The sequence below is a fragment of the Drosophila grimshawi genome, unplaced genomic scaffold, assembly GCF_018153295.1.
Source record: "Drosophila grimshawi isolate 15287-2541.00 unplaced genomic scaffold, ASM1815329v1 contig_311, whole genome shotgun sequence".
NCBI classification, from domain to species: Eukaryota; Metazoa; Arthropoda; class Insecta; order Diptera; family Drosophilidae; genus Drosophila; species Drosophila grimshawi.
This window is the reverse complement of record NW_025063098.1, coordinates 6,523,983-6,547,042: the sequence shown is the minus strand read 5'-3', so window position 1 is coordinate 6,547,042 and position 23,060 is coordinate 6,523,983. Positions and strand designations below refer to the sequence as shown.

Below are 23,060 nucleotides of genomic sequence, written 5' to 3'. Positions count from 1 at the left end.
TATCGATAACGATAAGTACTCAAGTACTTGGTACCGATACCAAAGAATGCACATTGCATTCGTATTTGTGCTAGTCATTTTTGCATAAAAGGAAGAGGCGCAGAGACAAGTGCGGGCGTGGAAAACTAAATTAATTTATCTTATCTCAACATATTTTTGAAAGACCAATTTAACGCACATAGCAACACAATCAACATGTCATCCAGAAGAGCAACGCACGCAGGAAGCTGGTACACAGATTCCGGTAATGACATGCCTATAAGTATATGTCCTCTATGTCTTTTACACCCTCCCTCTGTATTTGAGTAGAGGATATGATAAAAAAAATTTTGGTGCGATTAGCATAGATAACAAAAACCAGTCTACGCTAGAAGTCTTCGATAAGATTTTTTAGAAAAAATTATGACTGTCATTTATATGTTAATTTAGTTTTTCAAGACAAGGTCTAAACATTGACGGCCTAATTTCTTATATAAAGAAACAACTTTTTCTTAAGATCTGTAGGATGAAATATATTCTTAAACAACAAGTGCTTAAAAATTAGTTTCCGGCTTGTTGCCAACAGAATTACGAATTTCCTCCATTCGATTATAGGCAATCTCAGTTGCCCAGCATAGACGCTTCTCCAGGTCAGTGCTGCGCGTCCGTTGTCGCTTGAGCGTATCCAGGCCATGCTCCAGTTGGGCGCACGTCTGAAAGAAGGTGCTCAATTCGGGAATGTCCCCGAATTCGCCAGGATGCCGGCGAAAATCCTCGCTTACACTTGTAGCTAACGTCTCCATGCGATTCTGCACGAAACTAGCGTCCAACGTTTTCTGCAGCTCGATGGTGGAGGCTTTGCCCATTTCATTGTTCAAATGTAAGTCGCGTATGCGTGTCTTAAGAGCGCCAAAATTGATGGCCTCAAACTTCTCACCAATGCTCTGAAATAGCTCATAGCTCTTCGCCAACTCCAGCTGCATTTTCTTCATTTCCTCATCCATTGAATGGGCACTTTGAGAGTCCAGAAAATCGGCCGACGGAATCTGGTCCAAATCAGACGTCAAGTTTCTCAACGATGTGGCTGATGTTCTACAGGATGTTACCCTCGTTGATGATGATGATGACGACTCCTTTTCTCCGAACGTTGGCTTCATTGTAATCGGTTTGCCACCCGCTGACTGACGATGCGATTGAGGATTATGGTATATCGACGATTTATTCTTTTGGCTTTTACTGGGCGCCAAACTGGGCAGTGGAGTGGACTTCATAATATCCTCATACGAAATCTTGCGCTTCGGATCGTTGCTATTACTGGAGAAAGCATTGAATTAATTACTTATAATTATGTTAAAATGTTTTGGCTGCACTCACTTTTCCTCCATAATGGCAGTCAACTCATTGCGTATGCGATTAAATAAATCATCGTTTTGTTTCTTTTTATCCATATTTGCAAAATTCTATAATTTGAAGAAGAAAAAAACCACTCAGGATAATTGTTATAGATTTAGTGTGTTGTTAGCGCAGTTTCGTTGAAACTATAATTTGAAATATGTTTATAATGGAATTTGTTTATTTGTTGCTAGGCAACAACGCAATGCCCACTAAGTTTCTACGCAATGCTTTATTTATATTATCAGGTTATGATTTTAAATATTGTATTGTGATTATCATCATCATTACTCTTTTTTGCAGGCTCCGATCTTTCCCGGCAATTGGATCGTTGGCTGGGTGCTGCGGATCTGTCCCATGGGCCTGCACGTGCCATAATTGCCCCGTAAGTTTGTGCTTCCCCATATATATTATCGATATCCAAGTTATATGTATATATATGATATTCGTAGGCATGCCGGATATGCTTATTGTGGTGCCTGTGGGGCGTTTGCCTATCGTCAAGTGAGCCCCGTTGTTGTGTAAGTGGAATCTCAGTCAGATTTGGTGTCGCAAACTGAGCTGATGTGCCCTTTCTTGATTTCTGCAGTAAACGCATTTTCATATTGGGTCCATCGCATCATGTCCGACTGCGCGGCTGTGCCCTTTCGGTGACGAAAAAATATAAGACACCATTATATGATCTCAAAATTGATACGGAAGGTGCGCAGACAGCAATTAGCTCAGCTCATTTGCTACTCCTACTTATACATCCTTTAATCTTACAGTCAATGCTGAGCTAGAGAAGACGGGGCAATTCACATGGATGGACATTAAAACGGATGAGGATGAGCACTCAATCGAGATGCACTTGCCTTATATTGCGAAAGTTATGGAAGAGTAAGTTGCATGCTTCTATTTACCAGCACAATCTATATTAAAAATGATTCATTTCATTTGAAACTATTGCAGCTTTAAGGATCAGTTCACCATTGTGCCAATACTTGTGGGCTCTCTAAATCCTGAGCAGGAGGCTCAATACGGCAGCCTATTGGCCACGTATTTTATGGATCCGACAAATCTATTTGTGATATCTTCCGATTTCTGCCACTGGGGCCAACGCTTTAGCTATACATACTATGATCGCTCCTCTGGTCCCATACACAAATGCATCGAGCAGCTGGACAAGCAGGGTATGGACATTATTGAGACGCTTAGTCCGACAGCGTTTACAGAGTATTTGCGTAAATATAATAATACGATATGCGGACGTCATCCCATTGGCGTCATGCTAAGCGCTATCAAAGCCCTGCAGGATCAGGGCTTCAAGAACATGAGCTTTAAGTTTCTCAAGTATGCGCAGAGCAGCCAGTGCTTGGACATGGAGGACTCCAGTGTGAGCTACGCTTCCGGCTCGCTCATCATTGAGAATTAAACGAAAAGTATTTTTTTGTCTGTGTGCTAGGCTTATTAGTTTTGTTGAATTTTAAACTGAAACTTATCTAAAATAATAATTGTAATTTTTTTAGCAGCAAATTGAAGAATAATAAAGCCACCTGAAGTTCCATTTAATTTAATTTGCTTTTATTTTGTTTTTGTTTTTCTTGCGAAACATCGAAATTGACGTCTAAGTCATTTTGAATGATTTCATCTGGTATTTTTGTTTTGTTTTGTATTGTTTTCATTTATTTTCGCCTTATCAATGAAATGTTTGCGTTTTTCTGGCCGTCACTGGCGCTCGGATGTATTTGAAGGGTGTGTGTATATATATGCGTGTGTGTGTTGTGTGTGTATTGTTGAGAAGGGAGAGCAACAATTGTCATGGTCTCGAACTCTTTACCACCAATTAGCACCAACTGGAGTCGCATCTGCAACGGCCGCATCGCCAGCAGCAGAGGCTGTTCCATTCAAGCGCGAACACTGCTCGGCATCACTTGCTGCGGCGATCTGCAGGGCACTCATGTATGCCTCGAGCGCCACATTCTCCTCCGGACTGTAGGGGGAGGTGCGCTGGCTGTGCGGGCTGCGGCGCAAGTACTCATTCAGATCACTGGCAACGCTGGCCGGCTTTGAGCCAGCCGCCGACTCAAAGTCATAGCCAAAGGGATCTGAAGCCGCTGCCGTCGGCTGTGGTATCCGCGGCAGCATGCTGCCTTGCACAAACAGGTGGGTGGAATCTACACAGGATGCGAGCAACACAATTACGGATTATGCTCTTGCAACTAAGGATTCACATTCGACTTACCACTGCCATAATCGGCGGCGACATTATCGCAGTAGCTGTTGCACGACGAGCCGGCTTGCGACGGCTGCTGCTGCTGCTGCTGCTCGTAGGCATTTGTGGGGCATGTGCCACGATTGCCAAACACAGTTGTTATCTCCACATGATGCGTCGAGGGCGATGTGTTGTTGCGCGTGAAATTGGACTCCGATATGTTGTGAATGGAGACCTGTCAACGAATCAACAAATTTATATTTATAATGAAAATTCAAAACGAATTTTAACTAAAGATTTATAGAAATCGAATCGGTTTAGTTTCCCATATTGTCTCGTTACTTATTAAGCTATTTAATCTTCTTGAATATATATAAATATAGAATGCATTTACTGCTAATATCTGCTGTTTTCAATCAGAAATTACAATCTTTTGAAAAGATTACATTCAATACTACATTCTATTTGTATAAATATTAGGTTTTTTGAAAATAGAATTTGTATTTTCATTTCCTATAATATTTAAGACAATCTTGCAGATATCGTTGCATTTAAATAAAAAGTTATAATCTCTTAATCTCTAATATATCACTTTTTCTATATATTCTTAGAATTTCATTTAATTCAAACCTAAAATAATATTTAAGATTTAATGTGAGAGGAGTAAAAAAAATGAATTATGAGTTCAATGTTATCAGAATAAACGCACCTCGTTGTTGAGATGCTGACCCGGTATCAAGTTTTTGAGGAATGCGGCGTCATCATAGCGTATGACGCCAGTGTTGGGTATTCCTTCCAGGTAGGAATTGAAACCGGTGATTGTTGGTGGCGGCGAATCGTCCCCACAATTATGATGCATGTGACAATCACCGGGACCGCCGGGTCCACCAGCCGCTTGCGAAACGGACGAGGGGAACACCTCGAAGCCGTTGTAGTAGCTCGACTGTTGGTATTTCTCCTGGAGCGTGGAGCCGCCCGCTGGACCGCCACCAAATTCCGATGACGAAGATGGCTGGCCAAAGCTCGACCATTGGCTCGACGACGCAGACACAGAGTGGCTGTCTTTGGTCTTCTGCTTCAGCTCGCTGCCAATGGCGGACAAACATTTCTGGGGCTGCTTCGGCCGCGCAATGACGGCCGCATCACCTACCAGCCGCCCCGGACTGCTGATTGGAACGTTTGTGCAGCTAATACTGATATTATTGTGCGTGTCGACAACTCCGCCAGCGCCACCGCCGCTGCTATTGCTATTGCTGCTGCTGCCGCCACTGGCCACTGAATCACTGGAGAAATATGAGAAATTGGCGGATGCAGCAGCGCTGCTGTTGTTGATCCCGCTACTGCTGCTGCTGGGCGTGACAACCAATGGCGGCGGAGGCGGCGGCGATGACTGCTTCTGTTGTGTGGCACGCGCCGCCTCGGCGACCGCCTCCTGCGGCGTATAATAGTTGACATTGCTGCCAAACTGACGATAGCCGCCCATGGCCAGGCCATTGGTGACAGCCTGATGCAGCGCCGGATTGCGTATGGTGAACATGCCGTTCTCATTCTTAATAATCGCGGCTGGTTGGTCCATCGGCAACGGTGCGGCAATTGGAAGAGCCGCGCCATACGCCCGAGCTGCAATTGCACAAGATTAGTATAAACTGCTCATTTGAGATTTTGGTTGGTGGTTTATGCTTTTACCTTGCGGAATGGGATTCGGATTGGGCAACATTGTGGCGCCAGGGACGGGCCCGTTGCTGACGCCCTGATGGAACATGGGGTTGCGCAACGTGATGATGTTGCCACCAGCACTAGCCTCCATAATGGGCGCCGTTGGATGCTGTTGCGTCTGCTGATTGTCCGGGCCACCAGCACGTTGTTTGCTGCAGAGATTGGTGGTGCCACTACCGCCCGACTTGCCACGATTGCGGCGACGGCGACGCGATGACTTGCCACTGGCCGTGGCTGCGGCAGCTGCAGCAGCCACATTATTATTATTATTATTGTTATTAATAATGGCTAGCGGCTGGCAGATGCGATTGTTGCTGCGGGGATTGGCCTCGACCATGATGACGCCACTGCCGGCGTTGTCTAGGCTGCCCACATTACCCGCATAGTAGTTGCCCATGAGATGTGCCGTCTGCTGTTGCTGCTGCAATGCATGCTGTTGCTGTTGCTCGGTTATTGGCTTGGACAGCTTGCGTATGGATTCGCTCTTCTGGCGCAGCAGTTCGCTTTTGGCCGGATCCACCTTGGTCAGCGTAATGCCCGGCGGCAGTGATAGATGCTCCACTTGCACACCCCGATTTAGCTGATCCATGATGCTACAATTGGGCGATTGCTGCTGATGATGTTGCTGTTGCAGCTGCAGTTGCTGTTGCTTGCCCGATGAACTGCTGCTGCTGGTGGGGCCAGCAATGCGCAGTTGTTGCATCTGTTGGGCCAGGGTGCTGGCATAGCTGCCGGCATGCGGCGGCAACGGCGGTGGTATGGCAACTTCGTTGGGATTGAAATAGCCCATGTTATGCGGTATGCCCGAGAGATCCTCTGTGAAAGCAAACAGATTCGTATTCGGATTAGTGATGCCATCCATTCTCATTGAGTTGGAGTAGTAATTGCTTTTACCCTGCTTCTGACCACGATGGCCACGCTTGCCGCGCTGCGATCGTTTCGATGTCTGCATGCTCCCGCCACTCTCCGTCGCCGCATTCGAGGAGGAGCAGGTGCTATTGCTGTGCCCGTGCTGTGACTGCGACTGCGACTGCTGTTGTCCGCCAGCACTTGTGGGCTTGGAGCGTCCACTGCCGCGTCCGCCGCGCGTTTGCTGCGATTGCGTTCCGCGCAGTCCATTAGACACTTGACCGCTCGGTGCCAGCGCAGGCGCCGGCACCTGCTGTCCATGAGCGGACTTGGACTTGCGCACGGATTCCGGCGCCCGTTGCGCCAGTTGCTTGACCTGCACCGCTTGCTGCTGCTGCTGCTTGCGCTGATTAGCCACCGACGTTGACGAGGATTTGTTTGGTGGCTGAGTTTGCTGCTGCTGTTGTTGTTGTTGTGATCTTGCGGTGGGCTCATTTTTGGACTTCTTGAGCGACGTGGCCGGAGCAGGAGCAGGTGCAACTGACTTTTGCTTGGCAATGGGCATTACTGCCGCTGGCTTAGCTGCAGCTGTCGGGTGTTTGGCTGTTGCCTTCACCGACACCACTTGTGGCTCCATCCACTGTTCCGACTCGCTGCCCGTTTCCCACTCACCATCCGAGGAGTCCACCACATGCAGCGACTTGAACGGATTGTTATCCAGCTGCCCCTGATCGATACGTGGCCTTAATCGTTTGTGTCTTTTAACGGGCTCGGGATCAGGTTGCGGTTCCACTTTGGGCAGCTGAGCTGCGACGACAACATTTTTGTTTGCCACCTGCTGCTGCTGCTTGTGGGCCTTTTTGTGGACAGACGCCGCCACCTTGGGCTTGATGCTGCACACGGAATTCTCGCGCGTATTGACGGCACTGCTCTGCGGCGTCTGCGACTTGGAGCTGATGCTCGAACTGGAGCTGGTAGGAGTCGGAGCAGCAGCAACTCGCGATGCTGCCTTCTTATTCTGCTTCTTGGCCTTAACGCCGCTGTTGGCTTTCGCTTCCAGTTCAGCTGCAGCTGCTGCTGCAGCTGCTGCTGCTGCTGCCACCGCAGCTGCTGCTTCTGCTGCTGCTGCTGCCGCTGCTGCCGCCGCTGCTCGCTTAGCCTCCTTTCTGCGTACCTTGTTAGTTTTATCTGGCTGCGGTGGTTGCACCACTGGCGCCACAGTGTTCCTGGCTGTCGATTGGGCCGAGGCCACCATGTGACCGTTGACAAATGTGTAGAGCAACTTGTCCTCATCCGGCGAGCTGCCCTTGGCCACAACCGTCACCTGCTGCTCGCCGCCAGCGTGTGGCAGCTGTACACGTCGTATGGTCACGATGCGCTTCGCCGGATCAGCGGTTATGGCATTGGCCGCCATCGCAGCGATCACATCGCGAGGCAGTTGCTGCTGCTGCTGTTGCGGCTGTTGGGGCGGCGCATAGCAGACTGGCGTGTGCTGCTGTGGTCCTCCTCCAAGGTGGGGTGGAAAGTAGGCGGCAGAACTAATGAAATTTGGATAGTGTGCAGCGGACAGTGCCGGAGATGATTGGGAATGAAGTTGTGGTGGTGGCGGTGGCAATATATCTGCTGCTGTGGCTGTGGCTGCTGATGCTTGTCGTGTTGCGTTTGCTGCTGCTGTTGTTATTGGGCCACCATTTAAAATGTCCTCGAGTTGGGCAATCTTGGCCAGCTGCTGCTCCTTGGTGGGCAAATAGGAGAATTTAAATTCGTTGTTCGCCTGCTTAACGGTGGCAATCAGCTCCAAGATGATCGTCTCCACTTTGCCCTTGGCACGCTGCAGATTCTTAATGTTGGCCTCCAATTCGCCGATGCGTTTCTTTTCGCGCTTGCGGCCGCCAGCAGCCGTTGTTAGGGTTTTCATCTCGTATTTGTCAATGAACTCCTTGAAGTAGATATCGAGAAACTGGTTGCGCAGATCCTCCAGTTCCTTGATGCGCTTTTCCTCCTCCTTGCGCTGCTTCTGCTTGGCCTTTTTGGCCGCCTTCTTCGGATTGGCCGTTTGCGGCTGCTGCGGCTTGCCCTCAATAAAATTCAACGTCTCATTGATCCAGCGCTTTTGATCCTGCTCGCGCGTATAGCTGCCGAGCAGCTCGGCAAAATCCTGCATCATCTCCTCCTTGCTGTAGCTGTTCAGATCGGCTGGCAGGCTGCCAGCGCTGCTGCAGCCACTGCCACCGCTGCCACTGCCGCCTGTGGAGCCACCCCCAGCGTCCGTGTGCATCTGTATGCTCTTGCAGAGGCTGTCCAAGCACAACAGACTGTTGTCGCCATCCTCAATGTTCTCACCGATCTCGCTAAGAGCCGCCGCTGCGGCTGCCGCTGCCGCAGCTGCTGCAGCAGCGGGCATTTTACGTGTAGCCGCCTGAACCTGCGCCGAGGCGACAACTTTCAGCGTCGGCGGCTGCTGTGTCTGCGTCTGCACCGGCTCGGACTGTGGCTGTGGCTGCGGCTTTGGCACCTGTGGCCTAGCGACCACCTCCGTCTGGCCAGTCTTGCTCTTCCGATCGTTGACAATCTGTGTGAGTTTCTTGCGCAGGCGATCCCGCGTCTCGTTAAAGCGCGCATGATTGCACTCCTTCTTGACACGTTTCTTCGAGTGATTCTCCTTGCAGGGCTCACCGATATCCGCATAGTCCGCACAACCTGCCAAGACAACAACAACAACACATTTCACAAATTGTAATATAGTAAATTCGAATTCAGCTCACATTTGCGCATCTTTTCCTTGCATTTCTTCGAGTTATTCGAGTCGTTGCCACCGGCACCGGTTTGCGTCGTTTCGTTCACCTTCTTATTGCCCGCCAGGCTGGAGGTGCTATCCGGTTTCCCGCGTTTGCTGCGCATAAGAGCATAATCATATTTATATATATATAGTATTTGTAATCATTCATGGGCTACTTACATCGTTTGTGAGTCGTGCAGCTTCATTAGATGATCAACGCCAAATTGCATTTTGTCGATGTTCGCGTCTCCGAGCGTGAAGCTAGCAAATGAAAAAAAACTGCAAACTTGATCAATACGACACGCATTCTATAGACTCATTGCTGGTTTAAATATATTCACAAACGAATCTTTGCACGTCAAGCGATTGCAGTTGCTATATTAAAAACTTTTCAGATTTTCAAATTTACTTCATTTTTCTTGTTTAAGGATGTCTAAGCAAAAGGGCAGAGCGATGTTATTTAATTATTTAACCATGACTGTATTGGGAACTTTTGTCTTTTGACCCTGATTTGTGCAATCAGAATTTCAATTTTGAATGATTGAACAGGCTAGTTTTAATGAACTCAACTTTTCGTCGTACTAAAAATATAACTACAAAGTTCATATAACATCGAAGACGCTTCTGTCTGCATTTAATGCTGCCTGTTTTCATTAGACCCAATTTACCCACTTTCTATTGAAGCCAATACTCAAAGCAAAAACATATAATTCTGAATCAGAACTCAAACTTACTCATCCGTTATCTTGAAAGGCGAATAGCTGCAAAAGTAAATACAAACAAATTACAAATGTGAACAATGTAAAAGGGCGCATAATTTATATGTACTTACCCAATGACCTGTGCCAAGAACTGCTCGAAGCGTCCATCATCCTTGTCACCGACGACACTGTTTGGGCGCAGGCGAAGATCGCCCTTAAGCAGCTCCAGGTGTTTGAAGTCCGTTGCCGTTGAATTGAACTTGACAAAGAAATTGGCATAGATGGAGAGCACAAAGGTCCAGTAAGTCTTGTAGACATAGTGCTGGTTCTTCAGCTCCTGCAGCTCGGCGGGACTAGGCGCCAGCTTGCGATTGAAGAACATCAGCGATGGCAGCGTGGAGCGCAGTTCCTCGCGCGTAAAAGACAGCGGCTGAAAGCAGCGCAACAGATGCTTTGTCAACGGCGGCGACAGTTCATTGGCAAGTATCTTGCGCGCCAGCTGGCAAGCGGAGACGCGGCAACTTTCGCCGCAAAAGAACTGCGGCTCAACGCTGTCATAGCGATAGCGTTTCCTTGTCGTCAGATGCTGAAAGACGGCCCATGCAATGTGATATGTGGTGCGCAAGGCAGTATCCATCTCCTGACGCCGCAGCGTCACTCCACTCGACGACTCCTCTCCTTTGGCAGTAATAGCAGCCGCCTCTGGCTGCTCGATGCTGCGACGCTGTTGTTGCTGCTGCTGCTGTGCAGCTGCGGCAGCGGCGGCTGCGGCACTTGTACTTGCCGCCGCATTGTGTCTGGCGTCATCGCTGGTGCAGGTGCTCAGTATTTTTGATTTCATTAGCTTGGCGTCTTTCTCAACAATACCGAGCGTTGTGCATTTGGCACAATGGCCGGCTTGTCGCGGCAACAGAGGCGTACCCGCAATGGAGCAAGTGATGCAATTGCAGTTTCTAATATGGAAAGAAAATGCATGTCAATATTTATATTTGGAATAACTCATTGGTCATTTAGTGGAACTCGAATATCACTCACTCGTTATGGTGTTCCAGCATTGCATTGCACTTTTTGCAGAGATCCTCGTGCACCAGCTTATTGGGCGGATCATAGAAGCCATCTGGCCATTTGAGTTTGGTAAATGCCATGATATTCTTCCAGGCCAGCTGACGATCGACAATGCGCTGAAAATCGATGAACTCATCGTCACTGATATCCGGCAGAGAGAAAGAGGTGGCATCCATTACGACCTTATCGAATATGTTATACACATCGAGTAGGCCCATTCGACGATCGTGCTCCGTGGGCGACAAGTTGAACTTGTTTAGCTCCATCCAAATGTCCGTCCAGCGGCGCTCAATGGAGTGCATATGCTCATCGAACAGCATATAGCGCTTGATCAGCGCCGTTGTCTGCGTTGAGCCCTCGCCCTCCTTCAGCGATAATATGCATGCGAGCATCGTATCGCCCAGCGGATTGAACACATGTTGCTGAAAAAGTCGCTGGCACAATAGCACCCAGGAGAGCTTGAACTTGCGCAGAAAATCATTCTCAAAAGCGAACAGGCTCAAAGAGATCTTCTGTGAGATGCAGTTCAAATCGGAGTAGCCGTCCAGTAAATCTGAAATGAAATAAATATTGTTTTTAGATTGGGCAAATATTAATATTAAGCAGATAATAAACATTATTTGCAAAGTTAAATTAACACATTTCTAATCTGCACTAGAAAATAGTTAAATTTTAATTGATTACATTTAAAAGAATTTGAAAACAGAAATTCAAAATGTGAAAGAAAATTTAAATATTAGATTCATGTCTGGGTTTCGAAATATTGCTTATTTCCGGAAGATCGTTTGAATAACAACAAGTTTAATTTAGCACAAATAATATGACCTTAAAGGCAACAAACATATATATATATATATATATATACAAACTTATATTCATGCTACTTTATATGCACTTAATATATATGTATATATATAGATATTGTGCAACATACATGTGAGCATCTTTTCGGCTGAAATCTTCTCGTTCTCCTGCACATTTTGAGCAATTTCGACCATGCCCTCAGAAAATGCCTTCACAATGCACTCAACATTATAGGCGAGTATTTGTAGCAGCAGCATCGGATTATTAGCCATCAGTCTGCGAGCGAAATGGAAATGTTTATATTTCAATTATACAAAATCAAACAAATTTAAAATCAACTTACATGGCGCTAAATAGCACTAATATCATATTATCAGAGATCGCAGTATCATCAATAAAATCAAGATATTCGGCATTTTTATCGTAGAGAAACCCGCTTGTAATCCAATATATTTGTTTATTGGACTCGAGCAACTTCTCAAATTTGTTATAGGCAGCATCGTTTCTAAAACAAATATATAAATATATCAATATTTATTTACACATTTTATTTGTACATATTTTTGGGGTGTAACTCACTTTAGCATCGGGCTGTATGCCTTGATTAGCACATCGAGCAGCATGACAACCATGTGGGCAGCCTTGAATTGATCCATCATAATGGCCATGATGGTTTCACGATATTCGAGACATTCCTTGCAGGAACAAAATGTGAAGAACTCCTCCTTACGATGTTTAACAAATATCAAGGCAAGATTCTGAAAATAAAGCTGCAATGGATTAGGCTTCAGTAAGACAGTTTCAAGCCAATAGGAACACACCGTAATTGCACGCAATTGTCCATCGGCATCGCGCAGCGGATTTCTTGGATCCTCCGAAAATAATCTCATATTCTCAATGGCCATCTGCAAAGTATTTGAAATGTTTTAATTAGCTAATTGCATTCAATTAATCGATGATGTAAGTATACCAAATACGAGCGTGTCTCATCGTTGGGATCCTTGCATTTGGACTTGCACTCGTGAAGCAGCTTGTCGCTCAGCTCCATCTCGATGACATTGTCCTCGCGCAGGCTCCACTGCATCAGCGAAACGACCTCCTTGTATGTGACATCCGATTTTGGAGCCGGCGCATACGGATCGAATGGCGGCAGTGCCAATATCGTGTGCAGCGTATTTATTATGTTGCCCTCGGGAAAATTGAGACGCTCGAGCAACTGACACGGTGGTGGTGGTGGAGGGCTGGGTTTGGGTTTCGAACTGACGTTGACGGGCAACAGTGGCTTATTGGCGCTGAGCGCCTCTCGCATTGCCGCCAATGCATCACATTTCAGCGGCATTGTGTCGCCACAAATGCGAGGCGTTGCTGCATCAATGGACATCTTCATGCTCACATGATAGCAGGAGGCAGCGTCCAGTTCCCCATTGACAACGGCCTCGGCGGCGGCAACAACACTCGCATCGATGCCCGTCGATTTGGCACCTTTGCTTGTCTTGGTTGCCTTGGAGCTGCCACTGCCACTGCAACTGGGACTGGCATCGTCGTCATCGTCATCGTTGCTGCAACAATTCATACAGGCTGATGTTGACTCCGCCTCGTCAGCGTCCGTCAATTGTAAGGTGGCTTTAATCGGCATCGCCTTGATGTACGCAAACGCCTTTTCCACTTGTTCAGCCATTTTATTTATTTTCCTTTATTTATTTACTTTACTTTGCTTATGCACGCTAACGCTGCTGTTGTTGTTGTTATTATTATTTGTTATATTTGTTGCACTCTTTAACGTTAAGCCACTGATACGTCAATTGGGCAAGCAAAAACGCAGGCCACCGCTTTTTGCGCTAATCATTGGCGTAACAAAAATTTGAGTATGCGCGACGCATTATTATACAAATCACAGATGCACTTCCGTGGTGGAGACACTTTCACTCGCCTCGTCGTCTCGACCGACCGACCGTCGACGGCCGTTTTCGTTGCTGCTGCTGCTGCGAGCGAGCGAGAGTGTGTGTGTGTGTGTGTATTATATATGTGTGTATACGTATCTGTGTGTGTTGTGTCGAAGAAGTTTCCTCACATACAGCAAATGGAAAAGAACGCAACGCGTTTTTTTCCTCTAAAACGCGCGCGCCGTTGACGAGTGGAGCGCGTTTTCTTCCTATCGACAATTTGACTTGATTATCCTCAAGTGATTCTGGCCTATATCCACTGTGGCACAGTGATGTAAATAAATTTATTTAACAAGTGAAATGTTTGGGATTTTTCGTTATTTGTTTCGCTCGTCGTCCGTTCGGTGCAATTGCAATTTTCTGTCTTGCCACTGTGTGTGTGTGCGTGTTTTTGTGTGTGTATGTTTGTGTGTGTACGTGAGCGTGTTTCTATTGGCTCAGCGTTGCATAGCGGCTCATCTGTCGAATAGCAGTCTATCGTCGATAAGCCCTGGTTTGTGTCATCGATAGACCAGTATTGCCACGTGCAAGTGACACTTGTACATAGAATTTAAATCAAAATATACTTGAGAACTTAAAAAAAAACATCAATTTGCTTTCAGAGCAAATAATAAAATTGCTGTATGTAGACACAATATCAATATCCAACAGGGCTTATCCAGCTACCAAGCAAAATAACAAAAATTAATATAGTATGCATTTAGTAAGTGGATGAATTGGCATATGAAATGCCTACATGCCAATTCGTTGATCAACTTTTTATCTGTTTAATGCTTTATACTCCTACGTTGATTGGAATATTTAAATAGATGTATTCAATTCACAAGGTAACATGTTCTTTATGTCATCCCGCCCAAAAATATGCAATATAATTTTAAGTACAATTTCGTTGTGCCCTACTTAAATAATTTGTTATCAAATACAAAATCTTCAATTTGTGTTAATTTTTTATTGTTTATTGTTTTGTTTATAATATCTATATATAATTGATAGATAATATTGATTTCATATAATAGTTGATTCCATATAATAATAATATTAATAATAAGATATTTAATGTTGATTTCAACGCTTTTTTTGTTGATAGATGTACTCGTGCTATTGCGAAAATTAAATCATTAAAGTAATGATGTTCTGAAAACCGAAAACCTGTCTTATTGGCAATCAATCAATATTTAAATGGACTTTATTGCAGCTCACGATCTAACGAGCTGCTTTTTATGCACCATTTGAGGAATAAAGTAAAAACTGGTTTCCGGCTTTGTGTGCATAATTCTCACGCGAATATCTCTTATCAATATTGTCTGACAAGTTCTGAGTTGGATTTCACAGCACTTCGCACTGAAATATTTCCAAGCTGTCTTCTCAGTCGTCGCTTAGACGTGAACGTGAATTGATAGCGCGGATTGCGTCTTACGGTTTCAAAAATGATGTCAAGATCGTTGTTCCTGCTTCTGCTGAAACTGTTAGTAGTCGTGCCCTTCGTGGCGGCAGATGGCATGATAGAGGTCTTTAAATGGAAACAGATGGATTACTATAATCGTGGTGATGGTAGCGCATCTCGCCGACCCGATCCCTCAGGTAAGTTTATGTACGTTAATCTGTCTGGGTCGTAAGTTCAAAAGAGACAGAGAGAGAAACAGATAGAAAGAGAGCAACAGAGTGTGTGTGTGATGAGAGAGATCTATTGTTAGCATTTTTAAAGTGGGTATAAAGTTAAAAAAATTTGCGATTTTATTATTTAAATGGAATTTACTTTGTACTTTTTCGTATCTAGTGCCATTCGTGTTTCCAGGTTCACGTGGAAAACGTAATGTGACCACCTCTCGGGATATTCCAGTGGGGATTGGTACACGCAACTCCATTGCTGATAATAATACTGACTCGTACATACCCTACAATAATGTGCCAATGGGTGCCACACATTTTCGAGGTCGTCTATTTGTCACGATGCCCAGACGACGTGTGGGCATTCCATCGACACTAAATTACATAGATATGCGACGAGATGGCGCAAAGAGGACGCCCATGCTATACGCCTATCCCAACTTCGAGTTGAACCAGTTTAATAATAGTGCACGGAATCTGGTGTCTGTCTATCGCACAACTGTCGATGCCTGCTATAGATTATGGTTCATTGACACCGGTATGCTGGAGTATCCAAGTGAGTTGTAAATTTACTATTCATACATGGATGCAGTATGCCGTATGTACTTCTCCGGCAGATAATCGTCAGCAAATCAGGCGACCGAGCATTTGGATAGTGGATCTGCTCACAGATCGTGTCATCAAGCGATTTGACATACCGGAGAGCATTGTGGACACTGGTCGTGGACTGGCCAGTCTGACAATTGATGTGCCATCGGAGACGCAGTGTGGTCAGGCACATGCTTATATACCGGATCTGGTCAATAGTCGTCTGTATGTGTACCGCCTGGCGGATGATGGCATGTGGTCGTTTGAGCACAACTACTTCAGGTTCGATCCGTTGGGCGGGGATTTGCACATTGGCGGACAATCGTTTCGCTGGGATGACGGCATCTTCTCCACAACACTTGGACCGCAGCAGGGCGATGGTAGCCGCGATGTCTACTTCCATGCCATGGCCAGCAACAATGAGTTCGTCGTCTCGAATCGAGTCCTGCAGATGGAGTCGAATGCGGCGCGTTCCGATCACGGCAATGATTTTAGAGTGGTGGGCAGCCGTGGTCAGAATAAACAGTCCACAATGCATGCGTACGATCCGCGAACTGGAGTCATCTTCTACAGTGAAATACAAACGAATGGCGTTGGCTGCTGGAATATAAATAAACCATTTTCTCCGGCAAATCATGGCATCGTTGACTCCAATGCTGAAACCATGATTTATCCCAGCGACTTAACGGTCAGAAACATAATAATCATCATCATTTCAATGCCACTACTTAAAATTTGATATGTATATTTTTTATAGATCGATGAGGCTGGCACCATTTGGGTCATGACCAATTCAATGCCCATATTCATTTACTCCACGTTGGATAGCAATGTTTTTAATTTCCGCATTTGGAAGCAGGATGTTAACGAGGCCAAACGTAACACGATCTGCGAGTGATTTAATGATGAATGATATTTCGCAATAAAGTTTATATAATGATGTTATATTTGTGTTTAATAATGTAATAAGTATATTGAAAATATTAACACATACATTATATAGTATATATAAAAACAAATCAAAAAGCATTTACAAATGTACCTTTTAAAAATTGCCTAAATTTGAGTACTCAGTTTATCACATCTTAAAGTTACATAGATGTTTCCTTTTTTTTTATCTTTTGTCGTTTTACATTTAAAACAAATACACAAAAAACAAATGAGAAATCAAACGAAATCAGAGGCACTCTAATATTGCATAAGGATACTAAGTTGCACAGGTTTGTATAATACGCGTGTATGGTATGTAGTAGTATATGTGTGGATTTGCTTAAAAAATATTTGAAAAATATTCAAATTAGCATTAATACTTGTGATCGTTTTACTTTCTTTTTTTTGTTTTTGTTTTTTTTCTTTTTGTTGTAAATTTTCATAATTTTGTTTCTATAAGTTTCGAACAGATTTGACGTGTATATTCTCAAAGTGACAGTATTCTATATATTAATTATATAAAATTTGCAAAAATATATATATATTTATATATATTTGTCGTATGATGTTTCCGCTTATACTCGCATGTATATGATGTATGTGTATATTAAGAATAAAGTTACTACATATATAAAAGATGACTATATAGCTTTTCGGTCGCTTAAGTAAACATGCATTTTTACGCGGAAAATGGAATGGTTATCTGGCCCAGTGTTATACAAAAATATACACGTATAACATAGTATAACAGATTTGAGTTTCTAAATTGATATATATATATCTATATCTATATTATATATGTGTGTACTTATTTAAAGCCGACCACTTTTGAAGTTGAGGCTGTAGCCGACACTTTACTGTACTAGATAATCCTTGTAGCCGCGCAACGATTTTAGTTGCTTCTTCAGTTTGGTTATCAAATCCGACGGTTGCACCAATATCGATATATCCCTGCCCACCGAATTCAGGCGATCGCGTATTTCAAAATCCTTAAAGAACAGATTCAGCGGCCGCCCATTTATTTCCGTGAGTATCCAAAAAGTCAAAGAGCTGCCATCGCAAGACTGAGCCTGACAATTATAAGAAAATAGAGAAATCAATATCGTTGTGAAACAATCAGAAACTTTTACTGTAATTACTTTGGGCGGCAATCCATGCCGGGCAGCCAAGCTGTTGGGTACCACATCCACAATGGTTGACGTGTTGCCATCCCGTATTAGTCCCAAGCACTGACCGTCCCGATCCCGGCGTATGGCATAGGCACGGCCAAAGGGCATGCGACGAAGCAGCACCTCAACCTATAAATAGTCATAAATAAAAGTTAATTAGTTTCCGAAGAAAACAAAAGCTTAGAAATTTCACATTGAAAGTGCACGACTAGGAAATCTTATTTTGATTAGATTATCATATATGCGATCAATATTAAATTTTCATTAGCATATTGTTAAAGTATTTATATATACCAAATATGTAAATGGAAGAAATATGGACGAATAAGTAGTCTGAACTTTATCTCTGTAAAATGAATTTGATGTTTGTAACTCTCAATTACAGACAAATTTCTCTAACTCGAACTATATTCTGTCACAATAAAATATGATTAAATTATAGAAAAAGAAGATTCACACATCATAAAGTACACATATAATCCTTCTAAAGTATAGTAATTATTTAAATAAAATGATTTCTTTTACAACAGATCTTATGTTGAAAATAGACTTGGTATGCATAGGAGAGGAGAGGATAATCTATATTCAAAAGGAGCTATTATAATCTCTGATATCTGAAATATGTGAATCTGATTTTCAGCAGTGCAAATGAAGAATTTGTTTTAAAACTTACAAATAGTGTGTTTGTGTTGCGTATTATTTTGTTTGCCTCGGCGGCGGTGCTAATGCTAACGCCCGCGATGGAGAGCAGCTGATCACCAATGTGGAGCGCATTGTAGAGCACTGGATGCTCTTTTTGCTTCCAGCCAGCAATCCTACAAAAGAAAAAATTATTTACAAATGACTTTAGGTATTAATCTCAATTATTTGATTGTATGCCACTCACCAAACGCCGCCGAAGGCATCCACCCAGGCAATGGAGCCAACACAATCCTTGCGTCGCAAATTTAGGCGCACACCACCCGGATGCATGATCTCGCGACGCAGTTGCATCACCTGCTGTTCGCGCAGCGTCAGGCGCTTGCTGCTGCTGCCACCGCCGTTCGATTGGGCAGCTGCTTGAGCCTGTCCCAGTGACTGGGGCGGGGATTGCATGCGAAAAGCGCTCGCTGCTGCACTGCGCACAGCAACCGGCACAACAAACTCATTGTTGTTTGCGCCACGCGGACTGCTGACTTGTGTGGTTGCCACTTGAACTGTTGCACCACGTTGCAGCGGCGCCTGTGCATCCGATGTTGATGAGCTGCGCCGGCGCTGCTCAATGCTGTTGTCAGCAACTTGCTGCGCATGCGCTGGCATTGCATTACTGGAACTAGAGCCGGAGCTGGGCGTGGTTGTTGCCACGTTCTGTTCGATGTTGTTGTTTGCATTGGCGCTGCTTGTTTTGTGACCTGTCTTCGTTTTGAGTGGCGTATTGAGCAGTTTCAGATAGTGAAAATCACGTCGACTCGGACGCGTGCTAATCACCAGCTCCGTCAGGCCACGCGTCAACTGTGGCCGGGCACGAACACTGCTCGACGGCGGTGTGGGTGAGGCAATGGCTATGCCGCGACGTGGCAAAGCCGGACTGCCATTCGCTGTGCTCTCCACGATCTGTGCTTGAGTCTGGGAAGGAGTTTGACTGCTTGTGGCGCGCTCTGCTCGCCCCGCTGTGGGACTGCAATTGCTGCTGTTGCTGCTGCTGATGGGTATGCTTGAGGAGAGAAATACCTTCTCGTAGTGCACATTGCCGCTGATCACGTTGGCATCGTTCGCCTGCTCATTGTTGATGCGTATGTTTGTGATTCCCGAACTGTTCGCGCTGAGTATGATCTTTTTGCTCATCTTGGGCGTTAGGGGTTTGATGCTGGCACCACCGACACCACCGCTGCCCGTTGGATAGCAGGTGCCGTAGACAGCAACTGTGGTTGCCGTCGGCTGCTGTGACATCTTCTCGCCATCAGCCAGCACCTGGACCAATGTGGTGTTTGTGGAAGCATTCTGACTTGGCGTATTGGAAGCATTCGGTTTCAATGGAATGGTATACGGATTGCTATTGCTGATATTGCTGCTGCTGCTGGGTTGGCTCAGCACTTGTATCGTATTCGAATTGGACGGAATTATTTGTACGTTACTTTTATAGTCGTTTTGTTGTGGCTTGTGGTTTTTCGTTTTGGCTTTCACACTGATTTCGGGAAAGCGAAAAATGTCCGCAACTATTTTGTTTTTGGGCGGTAATTCGGGCGGTTTTGTTTCCGCATTAGTTGTATCCGTATTCGAGACCTGTATAATGGTTATATTGTTGTCGCCGGTCTCCTCAATGGCCGTTGAACTGCCCGCTAAGCCTTGGACGACTTTAGGTTGCGGCGATTTGCGTTGTGGCCTTTTTGACTTATCGGCGGCGCCAGCGGACATGGAACGTGAAGTTTGCGGTCTATACGAAGGGAGAAGCAAGTTATTATATATTAATTATAATTGTAAGCAATGCCAAAGATTAAATACACAAGCGAGTAAAAGTCAGATGGGTTTTTTTTTTTAACTGCAGAGTTTGATCGAACAAATTTCAAACTTCTTTCACTTTGTGTAACTTCTAAACTAGAGCTTAATATCTACAGAATGCCTTATACACAATCTTAAACAAATCTATACTATTCATATTCACAAAGCAGCCTAATACGATTTATTGTATATATTTTTGAAATGTATGAAAACTCTGCGCTAACTGATGAAAAGCTGGACGAACTGTTCGTCAATGAGGTGCGCAGTATGGCGAATATTGTGGAAAAGCTGCCCGACAATGAGCAAATAAGATCAACATTCACGCATTGGCTTAATATCTTTCATGGCGCCACGGCCGATGAGAAGTTTGAACGGAATTGCATTTTGGTGCAGTTGCACAAGCAGCTCAATGATCAGAGCAAACTGAGCTATCCATTTACAGATCCGCGAAGCTCCCAGCGGGACTTGAGGACGCTGTATCAGATCAGCATGATGCAGCGAACGGGGGCGGGCATTGATGAGGCTACCGGCGACAGTTGGAAGAGCACGGATGCCATGTATGGCAGTGTACCGCATAAAAGCAGGCAGTATTCCTCGCAGGCGGACAATAATCCGCTCGCAAGCCTGCAGTTGGCCAACAAGCAGCTAATTGAGGAGAATGCCAGTTTGGTCAGACAGCTGCTGGCGCTGCAATCACAAAGGGAGAGTCTTCTACTGCGTCGCCGGAACATTGTGGAAAACGATATCGTTGAGGTATCCAATGATCATAGCCATATGTACGGCGAAAAGATGAAATATCTGAAGGAGATATTTGCGTGCAATGTGATAACGACACTTAAACTCTTTCTGCATCACAAGCAACCCAATTATTTTGTTACGCTATTTGCCATATTCTGTGAAGATCAACAGGACAAGTTGCTTTTTGAGCAGTTGGACAAACAGTTGGGGCATTTACTGCACCGTCGCATCAACCACCACAAGCGGCTTGCAATGCATGCTCAAATTGAGAGAGCCTACGATGAGATGCGCAGCAGAGTCAAAGCCGAATGCAAACAGTTGCTCAACATGCAAGTGGACAATGAGATGCGGAAATTATGCTTGACGGGCATGCGATGTTTGTTGCAGCTGCGCAAACTCCTCCTGGACACCTACAAGGGCAGCAGGCGGCTGCGACGGGAGCTGCTTAAATTTCTGGATAAGGCACACGATGAACTCGCCAACAAGCTGTGAAATGTTGCAATTGTTTTGTTCCTGATTTACCTTGGTATTAGACGTTCACATTGCACCATTTGTTCAAAATTCAGAATTTGATCTGTAACAATTGTTGCAAATTTTAATTAAACGTTCCATTAACAAAAACAAAGTTATTGATGGTGACTTACCCGCAGATATGCGCTGCGCCGATGCAGCGGCAACATCAAGGCGCACCCCATTGCGTAGGATGGGCGATAGAAATTCATCGTCGGACAGATTGAAATCAGTTGCAGCTTCGCTGGGCAATTCACTTACAAGGGGCTCCGGCTCCGGGTCGGGTTCGTGCCCCCCTTCGGTGAGAGTGGGTGATGCTGTTTCGCTAATCTGTTCGCTATACGTGCTAATCGGATCGGAGAGCATATTGAGCAAGTGCTGCGTCAACGTATTCGACATGGACGTTGCCGGTGGTGGCGGTGCCGGCGTAGCTGTTATTGCGGCCGCCACCGCAGCTTCTATGACTGATGTGGATGCAATAGCGGTTGCTGTTGCAGTTGCTCTGGACGTGGTCTGATCATTTGCGGCTGGCTGTGAATGCTGTTGATGCGTGGTTGCCGTTATACGTTCCACACCCGGCACCATCGCTGCTGGAACGGGCGGTGGCGCCGGCAATGGGGATGTTGGATCGCGTGTGGGCAGCAGTGGTGCGCGCATTTCAGGTAACTTTGTGTATAGGTTTTCGCGCGGCGATAGAATTTTCATTTCGCGCAACTTCGAACGCAGCGTTTCAACCCATTCTTGCATAATCTCCCTGTGTATGGGTTGGCAATTAAAAATAGTGTTAATGCAACAGTAGCAATGAGTGCAACTTACCATGAAACGGCATGAAAGCGCAACACCTCGTTGCTTAGTGTTACAACAAACTCAAACTCATGGGAATTGGGTATGAGAGCGTGTGATATGTGCAGGGTGTCCCGCAGCGAAACGGCCCATTCGGGCATGTGAGCGGCCGCCTGCCGCGGCTCAGCATATCCCTCCAGCAGGGCATCGGTGTCATCGTGAACGCAGAAAACTACCCAGCTGCATTCCGATTTCTACAAGAAATGTGAAATAAATGCAATTTCAAATTCAAATTCAAATTCAGTATGATTTTAGTTACCTTGGGGCCCACGGTTAACTTTTTGCCATCGGCCGTCAGTCTTTTCAACCACGTATTTTTATGGATTTCGCGAAATTGCGCCGCGCTGGCGCCCGATGCGATTGCAGGTGCATTTGCAGGTGTTGCTGTTGTTGGCGCTGCTGTTGTTGTTGCTGTTGTTGCGCTTGCAGCTGGCACTGCTGCAGCAGCCGCCGCCATTGTCCACTCCCCTAAGCGATGTTGGCTCGGGCCCCGCCTTGCTCTCCTGCACTTGTTGTTGCTCAAATGCACGCTGGTTGGTTTGCACTTGATGTGTATTTCACATTTCACACGATTTGTTGCAAAATCGTCTGCATTTGCGTTAAAAACAAAAATAACTTTATCCAGAAATTGGCAACGACGCCATGTTTGCTATCTGGAATGCTTATCGACTGCTTTCCGATACTTATCGTTAAACTCACATCAGCGTTGGCAGCTACTGACTTTAGCGTTGCCATACTTTCAACACCAGAGATTGTGGTGAATTTCTGTTTTTG

At 45.3% G+C, this 23,060-nt stretch overlaps 6 protein-coding genes across 10 annotated transcripts; 3 read left to right on the top strand and 3 right to left on the bottom strand.

The window, feature by feature from the left end:
- Nucleotides 1–30: 30 nt before the first annotated feature.
- Nucleotides 31–2,922, top strand: LOC6563804 (protein MEMO1). Its single transcript, XM_001990153.3, has 6 exons — nt 31–244; nt 1,675–1,756; nt 1,824–1,892; nt 1,961–2,073; nt 2,139–2,250; nt 2,323–2,922. Exons 1-6 carry the CDS (start codon nt 196–198, stop codon nt 2,783–2,785), a joined length of 888 nt encoding a protein of 295 aa, XP_001990189.1. The 5' UTR covers nt 31–195; the 3' UTR covers nt 2,786–2,922.
- Nucleotides 444–1,449, bottom strand: LOC6563805. Its single transcript, XM_001990154.3, has 2 exons — nt 1,354–1,449; nt 444–1,293 (listed from the first exon to the last, which is right to left on the bottom strand). Exons 1-2 carry the CDS (start codon nt 1,425–1,427, stop codon nt 534–536), a joined length of 834 nt encoding a protein of 277 aa, XP_001990190.1. The 5' UTR covers nt 1,428–1,449; the 3' UTR covers nt 444–533.
- LOC6563806 lies at nt 2,913–13,784 on the bottom strand. 4 transcript variants are annotated; one of them, XM_032737656.1, is made up of 15 exons: nt 12,450–13,784; nt 12,301–12,384; nt 12,059–12,249; nt 11,823–11,984; nt 11,610–11,755; nt 10,646–11,228; nt 9,742–10,563; nt 9,644–9,670; nt 9,090–9,188; nt 8,896–9,023; nt 6,176–8,830; nt 5,252–6,097; nt 4,275–5,185; nt 3,596–3,800; nt 2,913–3,527 (listed from the first exon to the last, which is right to left on the bottom strand). In XM_032737656.1, the coding sequence occupies exons 1-15, from the start codon at nt 13,155–13,157 to the stop codon at nt 3,187–3,189; spliced, it is 7,908 nt and encodes a 2,635-aa protein (XP_032593547.1). In that variant the 5' UTR covers nt 13,158–13,784; the 3' UTR covers nt 2,913–3,186. The 4 variants fall into 4 exon arrangements, with proteins under 4 accessions (XP_032593547.1, XP_032593550.1, XP_032593548.1 ...); XM_032737659.1 differs by having other exon boundaries at nt 9,090–9,170; XM_032737657.1 differs by having other exon boundaries at nt 12,059–12,237.
- Nucleotides 13,785–14,759: 975 nt separating this feature from the next.
- LOC6563412 (L-dopachrome tautomerase yellow-f2) lies at nt 14,760–16,563 on the top strand. 2 transcript variants are annotated; one of them, XM_001990156.3, is made up of 4 exons: nt 14,760–15,003; nt 15,200–15,586; nt 15,648–16,306; nt 16,376–16,563. In XM_001990156.3, the coding sequence occupies exons 1-4, from the start codon at nt 14,850–14,852 to the stop codon at nt 16,514–16,516; spliced, it is 1,341 nt and encodes a 446-aa protein (XP_001990192.1). In that variant the 5' UTR covers nt 14,760–14,849; the 3' UTR covers nt 16,517–16,563. The 2 variants fall into 2 exon arrangements, with proteins under 2 accessions (XP_001990192.1, XP_032593561.1); XM_032737670.2 differs by having other exon boundaries at nt 14,822–15,003; nt 15,218–15,586.
- A 523-nt stretch (nt 16,564–17,086) lies between these two features.
- Nucleotides 17,087–22,906, bottom strand: LOC6563413 (flocculation protein FLO11). The gene is made up of 8 exons (XM_001990157.3): nt 22,546–22,906; nt 22,260–22,480; nt 21,578–22,197; nt 21,456–21,507; nt 18,604–20,130; nt 18,391–18,532; nt 17,688–17,846; nt 17,087–17,618 (listed from the first exon to the last, which is right to left on the bottom strand). Exons 1-8 carry the CDS (start codon nt 22,741–22,743, stop codon nt 17,403–17,405), a joined length of 3,135 nt encoding a protein of 1,044 aa, XP_001990193.1. The 5' UTR covers nt 22,744–22,906; the 3' UTR covers nt 17,087–17,402.
- LOC6563414 lies at nt 20,397–21,515 on the top strand. The gene has a single exon (XM_001990158.2). The coding sequence runs from the start codon at nt 20,397–20,399 to the stop codon at nt 21,423–21,425; it is 1,029 nt and encodes a 342-aa protein (XP_001990194.1). The 3' UTR covers nt 21,426–21,515.
- Nucleotides 22,907–23,060: the final 154 nt, after the last annotated feature.

Excerpts from the sequence above, each read along its gene's own strand:
- LOC6563804 (XM_001990153.3), top strand. The coding sequence starts at position 196 with ATGTCATCCAGAAGAGCAACGCACGCAGGAAGCTGGTACACAGATTCC. Across the intron at positions 1,893-1,960 it reads CAAGTGAGCCCCGTTGTTGT|TAAACGCATTTTCATATTGG; the intron begins GTAAGTGGAATC and ends TGATTTCTGCAG. Across the intron at positions 2,251-2,322 it reads ATTGCGAAAGTTATGGAAGA|CTTTAAGGATCAGTTCACCA; the intron begins GTAAGTTGCATG and ends AAACTATTGCAG.
- LOC6563805 (XM_001990154.3), bottom strand. The coding sequence starts at position 1,427 with ATGGATAAAAAGAAACAAAACGATGATTTATTTAATCGCATACGCAAT. Across the intron at positions 1,294-1,353 it reads ACTGCCATTATGGAGGAAAA|TAATAGCAACGATCCGAAGC; the intron begins GTGAGTGCAGCC and ends TGCTTTCTCCAG.
- LOC6563806 (XM_032737656.1), bottom strand. The coding sequence starts at position 13,157 with ATGGCTGAACAAGTGGAAAAGGCGTTTGCGTACATCAAGGCGATGCCG. Across the intron at positions 11,985-12,058 it reads GCATACAGCCCGATGCTAAA|AAACGATGCTGCCTATAACA; the intron begins GTGAGTTACACC and ends TATTTGTTTTAG. Across the intron at positions 9,024-9,089 it reads CTGCACGACTCACAAACGAT|CAAACGCGGGAAACCGGATA; the intron begins GTAAGTAGCCCA and ends TCTTATGCGCAG.
- LOC6563412 (XM_001990156.3), top strand. The coding sequence starts at position 14,850 with ATGATGTCAAGATCGTTGTTCCTGCTTCTGCTGAAACTGTTAGTAGTC. Across the intron at positions 15,004-15,199 it reads TCGCCGACCCGATCCCTCAG|TGCCATTCGTGTTTCCAGGT; the intron begins GTAAGTTTATGT and ends TTTCGTATCTAG. Across the intron at positions 16,307-16,375 it reads TTTATCCCAGCGACTTAACG|ATCGATGAGGCTGGCACCAT; the intron begins GTCAGAAACATA and ends TATTTTTTATAG.
- LOC6563414 (XM_001990158.2), top strand. The coding sequence starts at position 20,397 with ATGTATGAAAACTCTGCGCTAACTGATGAAAAGCTGGACGAACTGTTC.
- LOC6563413 (XM_001990157.3), bottom strand. The coding sequence starts at position 22,743 with ATGGCGGCGGCTGCTGCAGCAGTGCCAGCTGCAAGCGCAACAACAGCA. Across the intron at positions 22,481-22,545 it reads AGTTAACCGTGGGCCCCAAG|AAATCGGAATGCAGCTGGGT; the intron begins GTAACTAAAATC and ends CATTTCTTGTAG. Across the intron at positions 17,619-17,687 it reads GGCATGGATTGCCGCCCAAA|GCTCAGTCTTGCGATGGCAG; the intron begins GTAATTACAGTA and ends TATAATTGTCAG.